The sequence below is a fragment of the Lipomyces doorenjongii genome (genome assembly GCF_038497915.1).
Source record: "Lipomyces doorenjongii strain NRRL Y-27504 unplaced genomic scaffold V1508scaffold_174, whole genome shotgun sequence".
Taxonomy (NCBI): domain Eukaryota; kingdom Fungi; phylum Ascomycota; class Lipomycetes; order Lipomycetales; family Lipomycetaceae; genus Lipomyces; species Lipomyces doorenjongii.
The window spans coordinates 4,707-15,305 of NW_027118241.1; the positions used below are offsets into that span (position 1 = coordinate 4,707).

Genomic DNA, 10,599 nt, shown 5'->3' on the forward strand with positions numbered 1-10,599 from the left:
GGAATCTGTAGATCTCCGCGGCTCATTTGTGTAGGCTACCCGGTGCAGTGTTCCGTTGAAACCTGTATCCTTTCGCGAATTCTAATCAATATTGTTGTTGCAAATCGCAACAGCAAGCTAAATATCTCTTAAGATATTCCCTTAGAGTCTCCCTATGCGCTTTGCATTATGTTACAGTAATCTGATGGAGGATATGTGCGGGTATAGCCGACAGGAACGTGTGATGTTAACGAAGACTTTGCCGGAGTGCATATCGCCTGTGCGATGCTTGTTCAGTAAGGATGGTGGATATACGCTGAACCCTAAACCGTTGCTTTGGCCCTTAAATACTACAGGACCAGTTACCCTGAACGCAAAATGGAACATCAAAAAAGAATTGCAAAAGAAAGAACTGGAAGCAACACGGGAGAGGCACAAGGAGACGAAAAGAACGATAGAAATCGCGACGAAGGAAGGTTTGCGATCCGGTGTTGAATAGACGATAAGGTTCTGGTCTCATAGAGACTTACAGCCTTCAACAAGGGGTCACCCCGCCAGATGCTCCCCTCGAACCCACACTCTCATTTGCAAGTACTTATCAACCCACCTATGCAATCTGGCAGCTAATTTACAATATCACACTTGTGGATTGCATTCCCGCACATATATTAAACTGCAGTGATGTAGTAGCCACCCCTGTTAATTTCTTCCATCAGGATTGGTACGAAGACAGCTTTTGCTCTGCCATGGTGCGTGTCAAGGAGAAGTATATCGTCCAACGGGAATAACGTTGGACAGCTGTCTTAGCTGGAGTGTTCATATGCAGTGTTTTGTATAATTGGGTCATCGTAATTCAATGTATCGTAGACCATAGTTTGGCTGATACACTATTTCTTTCCACTTGATGTCTTCATTGGCTATCGTAATTTGATGTGCTGGTGATTAACCTCATTTTTAATATCTGCCATGAGCCTTTGGCCTGATTCATATAGATAACTAGGATATCGATAACTAGGATGAGATAGCTAATTTGATCTAATAAGCTGACTCTTCAATCTTCACTGCGAATTTTTGTAGCGTTGCTCTTGCACGGGCTGTTATTGCTTATTTAAATGAACATAACCGGGCACGTCAAGAATGACTATTTTAGCTGTGTCGTACCGCCTTTCCATGAGCTTAGTCCAACTACGGATGAAATAAGTCACATATATTTCCGCCTTACGCATCAACTGAAGGCTTACGCCAATCATTAGATTAAACCCATTTAAACGCTGATAAAAGGCTACAGAGGTAAGGAGAATTAGAATAATCTATTCACAAGGTGCTTCAATAAAGTATTTAATAAGGAGGGTCAGCACGTTGACACGTGGAAAATTGTAAGTTCATTAAGCAATGCTCCGATCGAGAGTGGTCGATGGCTCTTACTGTCCGCAAAATTTGGACCGAAACGAACACTAACAAATAGCACGATGATGAGTACCTTTTCCGCCCTGTAAATACCTTGGCAGGACTGATGGGAATCAAAAAATATTTCGGCTTTATCAACCTTTTATTTGCTTTTCTGGTCTGAAATTCGGCTCTTGAGCATGCGTTAACGACTTTAGCACTCACTCACTCAGTCTGATTTAGGGACTGGCACAGATAATATTCAAGCCAATTTTGCCTTACCTATATCCGTATCCGTATCAGTGAAAGCTACACTACTTATCAGATTCATATTACTGATACATCACAACCAACCCTGAAACCCGGGATCATTGTCGCATCCTTCCAACTTATTTAAACTATCTCAATATTATTGCCTTTCGTATTTATATCTATTATCCGTGTCCGTATATCCACGGATAAGACTAACAAATATAAGGGTTTGCCAGGTGGCATGCAGCGCGGGACCTGATGTCGGGTAAAGTCTGCGGTTTTATGACCGAATAATACAAGCGAGTATATGCTACTTTATATTCGTGGCCCAACTTCCTCTCAGACAGGATGCGTGCACTAATTTTGGAGCTGTCCGGCGCGCTTAACAAACACCTAGCTCTGGCGTTGAGATGTATGTAATCCACGCATTCCATTTGGGGCACGTCATAACCTTTGGTGATATGGCTGTGAAGACGGTGTCGACACCTACCAGTTGTCCCATTAATGCGAGAGCATTGAAAAACCATTCAACCGTCCATACTCAAGTTACGATTCATGGAGAGTAAACCAACCATTCTTTTATGGGACTAGCGTAAATTGACGGCGACACTCTTCCGTCGAGCGACTGTACCTGTGCTACACCGCCACATATATTGCCACAGCCATCACAAGCCACTCCACTACCACATTTAGGCTGCACTTCACTTTAATCGCATCATGTGCATAGGGTTATCCCCTGTTTCAACATCTTCGATTTCAGTCTTCAAGAAGGGAGAATACGTCAGGGTCTAACCCTGAAGACAACGTTTCCTTCATCCCGATGATCGTCGTCGTGCCTGGCAATCTCTTCGTCTTCTTGTACCTCTGCTTCATCGTTCACCCCTAACTGCTGCTACCTACCCTGATCTTGTTCCTTTTCTGCTACCTTATTTTCCGTAGTTATCACGTTACCTAAGAGTTTTGGACATTTCCGACGATTGTGCCCAGGCATCTTACAGGACCCATCTATCGCCTGACTTTCTTGATACGGTCGGTGGTCTTTTGAACAACCTCTGCTGACGTTTGAACTTTGAAGCCGGCGTGTTCCTTTTGGAGGCCCTTTTCTCGGAAGTGCAGCTACGGGATCATTGAGGCCTAAGATTATTGCAGGATCTATATGCTGAAACGACACGTTGACTGGAGGAAAATCAAGATACACCACCAGCGAGGATGAATGTCCGTGACGGAAATAGGAACGTCCAGCTGGATCCGAAGAGCAAGGGAGAAGGTAACGATGCCAAGCTGAGCATGTACAAGTTTCCCATGAGCCGTCCTCCTGCTGCTGCTGTTGCATCTTCGTCATTACGTCACGGTATACCAGCTCGAGGGTTCGGGGTTCAGGGTATCAGTAGACTCTTATCTTTGTTTTCACTACGCCATTCTTTACGGCGAAATTGTTGTTGATCGCATGTGCGTTCACAAAAGCTCTCGGTCTGGCATCTCACTCAAAGACTATGCCAGTGGATAAGTCGTAGGGATTGCTCATCGCGGGAAAGTCAATTGCAACCGGATCCATGATAATAGTAACACGCGTGGGGCAACTATGCGATGATTATTCACGTCGTTGGAGAAAGTTCAATACAACGACGCGTTCAGCTTTGTGTACGCGCTATTGTCGGACTAATAAGTGTTCGGCTACCTCCGGGTAATGGGAGATACCGACGGTCAGAGAGAGTGTACAGCCGACAATTTACGCTAGTCCCAAAAAGGAATGGTTGGTTTACTCTCCATGAATCTCGTTTATTAATGGCTTGGTGCCCAGTCTAAACTCCCAACCGGATGTCTCCTGATTTTAATGCAAAGTTACCTTAAACTGTCGTTGTCGTCATTCCGTTCTTCCAACGCACACCTCTAGATAGAGAGTTACGAATGCAGCAAATTTAGGTACATGATAGTGGATGAGATGAGATCAGGCAATAGTTGCATTATTGTAACTTCTAATGTTAGAGAATCTTGACGAGCTATTCCCGATTTGCCAGAACTGAGCACAACAAACACCTTATATATAGATAGAATTGGCCTAGGAAAAGTCGGTCATTTGAAGGTTAAACACACCGAGCCACGCGTCGGCCGAATAGAGTGACACTGCAAACCACCCTGGATTACCCAAATTGTTCCTCATATCCTGTACGGCCTGCGCAATAAGCGCTGGTTCATTCGGCGCAAAGTCGCCTAGATAGTTGTCGGTAGGATTGACATAGTACGTCAAATCAGCGAAGCCATCCCAGCCGGACGTCGTCGAACCGTGTACAGTTCTTGCGTTCCAAGGCTGCTGGCCAAGGGCAGCTAGCCAGTTATTGGTCAATGAGTCCGCTTCGCCAGTGGTAAGTACTTCTCCTGGATTCCGGCTGCCTATGAGCTCCAGTGTGTATCCTGTGTTCGGTACCTGATACTGCTGCGCGCCATTTACGATATCTCTAGCAGCGACGTTATCACGCTGGCGCACCCGCTCTTGAATGCTCCTCTTCCCTGGTGTTCCAGAGTGGATTAGTTCGATCGTTTGTGTCTGGTCCAGGAAGCCTAGTATGTCGGTCTTGCCGCCTACTCTTGTTCCGTCCGTGCAAGAGGACAAGATGCCTGCCAATACGGCGCCAATAGTTCCATGATCGAGACCTCCAATAGCCCCACAGACCGCGATGGCGCAGGTTCCGCGAGTCCACGCCAAGGTAGTGCAATCTGATCCGCCGCCGTTGCCGTTAAAGGTAGGAGGACTCAAGCAGCCATTCTCGACACAAATGTAGTCCCTGACAATCTGTACGCAGTCTGACATCAGAGGACTGCCGTCTGTAGTTTCGCAAGCAAATGGCAGCACTTCCGTCACTGCCTCTACCGGTCTGAGCAGTACCCTGAAGCAAATGGCAACCACGGCTAGTGTACCGCAGCAATTAACTTTGTGGCTCATGTACATAATGGACCTGCTTATCGCTAGTCTCGGATAATAGTGAAGTAGTAATAAGACTATTGAAGGAACTTAGCTATATAGATGCCCGTCTACACTATTTAGAACTTCGACGACACTGTATGTACTTACTTCGATGTCGATAAAGCAGTTGGAAGTGAGAAACACCAAGCTTGGCAAGGATATTCTTACTGACAAAGAGCAGACTTGCGGCCTATACGTTCAGCACCGGCTACAGTGCTTATATATGACGAGTGCGTTTGCAACATTGAGTCGGCCGAATCCCTCGATTTCGAATTGTGACTAAAGTACCGGCTCCGATCCAGTCCATATTTGACCAGTGTGGCTGTCTGAGGGAGCGGTATGACGCAGACCTTGATGACCCCAGCAGACTGACCTGCTGAGGCGGCTGACAGGAAGCACCAAGTCCAGAGTAACAAACAGGCTTTTGATGACGTATACAATCCAGAATCGTCATTGGCGATACGGATCAGCGTTAAGTACATCTTTCTGGGATTCCAATTTTAACATGCAAAGGGCGAATGCCGTATACCGTGACGTCGGCAGCCGTCGGTGCCAACACAATGGGATGTGTTGCTTTTGCTACATTACTTTTTTTCTTTTATATGCGTAAATGACCCGTTATGATTCTACACACGGAATTATACAACAAGGAAAACAAGCAAACACTGAACTGCAGTTAAGTCACAAACGAAGATTTTCTGATTCACTCGTCCACAATATCATTACTGTGACTGGCTTCCCTTACTTGCAACACGCTGGTTAGACCCTACTCTACATAAGTGAATTTTGAGAGTAAATCACAACAGCGATCCAGCCTTCAGCAGGGGTCCTTGGGCAATCTAGATGTGGCGTACTCGTTGGGAGCACCGGCGACCAACTTACCGACAGCACAACGATTTTCTCAGCCCAAGCGGCTGTCCGATTGCAAGTCTCAAAAACGCCTCGTCCACAACTAACAAATCCTGCTCCGAGCAAGTGGCAACCTGGTTTGTTATTTCCATGGTTCGTGGCCGAGTAATACAAGCGAATTAGATATTCTGATCGCGACCGCTCCCCGACACCGAAGCCGGTGATCACGAAGTTCACGAAGATATCCGCAAAAGCCACTATGGCAAATAGGCAGATTATTACACATTGTTATTGACATGCGGGAACCTTGCATCCCGGCCCAGGTACCCGATTGATCGCCCCGCAACCTCAGCCGCTTAGGGCCCAACCCCAGAGTTACGGCTGCATATGCACTAAGGGCCTGGCATACACAGAACGTTCAGGGTTCATTTTGATTCTCACGTATACGCTAGCTGTTGAAAATAATATAATAACTCACCCTTAACTTGCAGGTCGGGTGCTGTGAGATTCCCCGATACTTCTTGACATATTCTCGTTACGTCACATGTTGCCTCATTAGTTATGGTACGGTTTCAGAATCTACTAGTCCTAGTCCACCAACTTTGGCATGTCCTGCTTATTTCTTGTTCTTTCGCTGATGCTGCAAATTGACTTACTCTGCCTGCTTAATCGGCTATTATCTCACTTGCCGCAATGGTCAAGTTCTAGTCAGCAGCAAACCTCCTTCACCCTAGCCCTAGGCAATCCCCGTCAGCGGCAAAACCGCAGTCGCCAAAAACTTTGTGTATTACTGAGCGCTGAAGGGGGAGGGAAATATATATTCGTTCTAACTTAACCCCATACAAGAATCATTTGCAGAGTTGAAGGCGTGGATGAGAAAGAACGACCACTTTGCAGAGGCGTTCGAGGATTTCGCGAGGATTTTGAAAGATTTCTTTGGCATGCAATTATGATGGCCAATAAAGCAGGTTATCATTGTCGACCATGTTTGAGGGTAAAAACACTGGATGATGTGGACGACGACATGTGTTTGGACGTTATCGACGAACACTTTGGCGGAATTCACGACGACTGATCTTGATAGGGGCAGCTGAGTGCGTATATATAATCTGAACAATTAAAATGTTGAAGCTAGATAAAGTCTTGAAGGAATAAGTGACCCCTCACACAGCAACAGCAATTCACTTAATCGTGACTCCCCGCAATATAATCATAGCGAAGTCGGTCACCGAATCATTTAGTCTTCATTACTGGCGATGTTTTATAAAATCTACTTACGTTACGCAGTAATCATTGCAGTATACCATCCTCAATGTCTTCCAGTGACCGCCATCCGGCCTCGGAGATGCATTGTAGTCCCTAGAAATCATATCCCTTTCTCCTTAGTGTACTAGCGAATTTCCAGACTATTGTCAATATAATCATCAAAGTATCAGCCGGATCTAGTTTTGTAGAGGTCATTTGTGATGCGGTTATATTGGCAGTTGTAGGTTTAGCTGCTGAGAGTGACGTAGGAGCTGCGTCTTGAGCTGGACACAGGAACAGGACTGTAATTGGGTGGAATGAATAGGAAATAGTAGTTTGCTGAGAGGTGGATAGGGTGCCGATTGATGCCAATACTGGGGAGGAAGTTGAGGATGTGGTGCTGGCGAAGAAAGATTTGGCAATGGATGATCGGCATAACCAGGATTATTGGTACCTTTAGCTGGTAACGGGTCTATCTGTGAAAATATGTAGAGCACTCTAGCCTACCATCGTAGATTGTGGAATATTCTGGCAATGTGTAATGACGACGCAATTGGGTATTCATGGCAGAAGGCAACGTCTCAAGTGTATATAGAGGTCATAGGAACCTTTAGTTTGCATGAGTGTTTGCTGTTGTGTGCTTCAATATAATCAAATATTTCAACACTATCGATGACGGCAATGAGTGGATGGTGGCGTGTCCAGTCTAATGGACTCATTCCAATCATTTAGATGTTTCGCTCATATCGGACGAACGAAGCAAGTATTGCCAATATTTGTACAGTGCTTGACGCAGCACATGTGCTTCTCGAGAAGCTGCCCTTTGTAGCTTGGTTCCGTAGAATCGAGCTCTTCTTTGATGGCGGCGCGTCTCGAGCAGACTGAGATGAAGTTAGAACTACTTGCTCGCAACTGCGACCTTATACAAATTTTTCTCTTCTTTGTCCGTGGCTGTGCTCTCCTCCACACCACTGCTATCGCCTTGGTACCTTGTAAACTTCTCATTGGTGTCGCTGCGTATTTTTGAATGCCACGTCTCAATGATGCGCTCGAAATCACAGTACTCCCGTCAATCTGCAATCATGCATTGGACCAAGTTCGTAGCCTTTATTCCGCATCCAGAACATTCCAGAATAGCTATTGGTTGCTAGTTGCATACTCGACTGCGAGTATCTCTCGAACAAATACGGTGAAGTATCTAATGTCGTTGTCGTCGGGAGAGGACAAGCCTTTCTCAAGACACTGTAGGCCGGGGACGTGATTGCGCAAAATCCGAGAAGACCTCGGTGTCCCCGCGTGTCCGTGTACGTGGTACATTCGGAGCGTAGCCTGTGCACTTGGAACAGGGCCCTTGGCGACCAGTTTTATGACGGACTGAAGGACCACGTAAAAAAGGAGTTATCCAGAATTGGTAAGCCGGCGACTCATCCTGAGCGGCGAGCATTAGTATCCTTACGTTCAATTAGTTGCAAGGATATAACCCTGATACCGATTGGAGGAATAATACGGTGGACTTCGGGCGAACCGTTCTCAGGTAGATTTCAATAGAACGAAGACGGATATTAGAAACCGTGCCTAAGACGATTGATCCGCGCTTGCTTCTTTTCGGGAAAGCCTCTTCAAAATCGTGATCATCACCAAGGATGAACTTATGACCATACGCGGAGTCTTGAGCAGACTAGGGAACGCAAGAATTTATCCGTTATCCGACCCGGAAGTAGCGACACTAAAAGAATACCGGGATGACAATCTCGCGCAAGGATCCGAATACTGACATCACCGAGGAGCGCACAATTATTCTTTGTTCGAAAAGGGTCTAAACTTTACGAGCAGTGACTGACTACCGGGCATTAAACAAAGCAACAATGAAGAACGGATATCCCTTGTCGCTAATCTCTGCCTCGTTAGATGGGGTACGGAGTGCGTGGGTATTCTCAAGGCTAGCTCTGCGGGGTGCCTATAAGTTCCCGAAGGGACAGGAGTGTAAACCGTCTTTCAACTAGGTCCTAACAGGACATGTATCGAGTAATGCCTGAACCCTCACCAACGCACCCGCAACCTTCCAGATTCTCATGAATGACGTTATGCATGAGCTCTTGAATATGTGCGCCATAATTTATCTTGATGATATCCTCGAGTTCTCCCCGGATTTGCAAACACACAAGCGACTGGTACGTAGGATCATAGAGACATTTATGGTGAATCTCCTGTACCTGTAAGGAGAAAAGGGTGAATTCCATGTCGACAGGAGTGATCTCTTTGGGTACACAGTGTCAACCACTGCAGTGTATGCGCCGTAAGAAGTGGCTGCGCCAAAGAACTTGACGGCCCTGCAACGCTTGTTGGGGTTTGCGAATTTTATCGACAATTTATTAAAGAGTATTTGAAGAAACTAGGGGTGCACACGAATAACGACTTGAATATTCGTAAGTCGAATACGAATAAATTGCTCTCGGCTGCTTATATAATATTCGTACGAATAAAATATTCATTGTTCGTAATTATTCGTATTATTCGTAAGTCCTAAATAGTACTAGCATCCTCAGATTTGTATACATCTCGCAGCAACACAAGACGTCTCATAGTGTCCGCACTCAACGAGTTCCTCCGCAAGCCTAGTAAATCGCGTCTACTGTTAAACAACCTTTCTATATTATTTAGGACTACCCACCGTACTAGGTTTCGTTCCAAAAATTTTCCTGCGTTGTCCTCCGCACGTTTCTGGAAGAAACTGGGGTGCTAGATCTGTCATCTTCCAGGTCACTTTCGGAGCCATTTGAAAAGATCCCATGTTTGGTGAGGTGAAATCTCATGTTTGATGTTGATGTTGCTCTTGCGGAATCAGTTGTCCTCCAATTACATCGACTACATCGTATCTCTCGATCCTCTAGTGGCCCTTTGCCCCTCTTCCGGCACCACAACTTTCCTGGAAGCGCTATAACATCAAATTGCTCCCATAACGATTGATTCTGTGTTTTCTTTCGCGAAAATTCTGGTTCGCAGAGGACGCTGGAGTTGTCGACCTGTAAGTCATCGGTTGACTCAGGCTGGTGCGAGGAGTCTGCTGGAGAACTTTGACGTTGGGTCCGCAGTAAGAAGCTCGACGCTCCTGGGCGCTGAATAACGATTTTTTGGACCATCCGGTCTTCTGGCAGTGCTTCTTCGTCGCTTCCATCATTAAGAAGGTGATAATCGATCCTTTCAGTACGTTGGCGGTGCTTGCGAGGAGATACAGAGATATCATTCATATTGCCGAGTGAAAATTGCGACGACAACTATTTTGTCCTCAACGACGAGATATAACTTTTGGTTTTCGACAAATCGTTGCAAAGGCGTGTCTAAACGCGTGTCCAAGAGTAAGCAAGACAACGCGACAATCGGTGTCGGTCACTTTACCCTAACCTCGTTATGTAAAGCTGCGTCTCGGCAAAACTACGAACAATTACGAATCGAATACGAATAAGACCGCCCAAACCAATAGTCGAATACGAATATGAGTTGAGCCCCAAAAGTCGAATACGAATGAGCAAAATCTTTATTCGTGTGCAGCCCTGGAAGAAACATCAATAGTTCGCGCCATTGTTGAAAGAAGGAGCACCAATTGTCCGGACAGATATGGTAGTGGTCTTTCAGAAGTCCAAGGATGCATTCATATCAGCGCCACTATTACGATACTTAATCCAGCCAAGGACACGATTGGTAAAAGGATGCATCGGGTACGTCAATTACGGCGATACTAAGCCAACGCGATCATGACAGCGAGCGATTTCGCCCTGTTGCAAATTTGCAATCTTCAGTCGCTCCTTGATCGCAGCGGTACGCCATTATCACGTGCACGATCAAGCATTGCTGGCCGTTGTCGAGGGCTTGATCCCAATCTTAACAAGTGTACTGGTTATACCGAGAATACTTCACTACAGGGCATC

At 45.9% G+C, this 10,599-nt stretch overlaps 3 protein-coding genes across 3 annotated transcripts; all 3 read right to left on the reverse strand.

The window, feature by feature from the left end:
• Positions 1–2,307: 2,307 nt before the first annotated feature.
• Positions 2,308–3,081, reverse strand: V1508DRAFT_83625 (uncharacterized protein). Its single transcript, XM_066943066.1, has one exon. The coding sequence runs from the start codon at positions 2,957–2,959 to the stop codon at positions 2,510–2,512; it is 450 nt and encodes a 149-aa protein (XP_066792129.1). The 5' UTR covers positions 2,960–3,081; the 3' UTR covers positions 2,308–2,509.
• A 302-nt stretch (positions 3,082–3,383) lies between these two features.
• Positions 3,384–4,904, reverse strand: V1508DRAFT_428714 (uncharacterized protein). The gene is made up of 2 exons (XM_066941832.1): positions 4,688–4,904; positions 3,384–4,614 (listed from the first exon to the last, which is right to left on the reverse strand). Exon 2 carries the CDS (start codon positions 4,562–4,564, stop codon positions 3,677–3,679), a length of 888 nt encoding a protein of 295 aa, XP_066792130.1. The 5' UTR covers positions 4,565–4,614; positions 4,688–4,904; the 3' UTR covers positions 3,384–3,676.
• A 4,444-nt stretch (positions 4,905–9,348) lies between these two features.
• Positions 9,349–9,921, reverse strand: V1508DRAFT_407220 (uncharacterized protein; the record flags this gene model as incomplete). Its single annotated transcript, XM_066938839.1, has 1 exon — positions 9,349–9,921. The coding sequence occupies one exon, from the start codon at positions 9,919–9,921 to the stop codon at positions 9,349–9,351; it is 573 nt and encodes a 190-aa protein (XP_066792131.1).
• Positions 9,922–10,599: the final 678 nt, after the last annotated feature.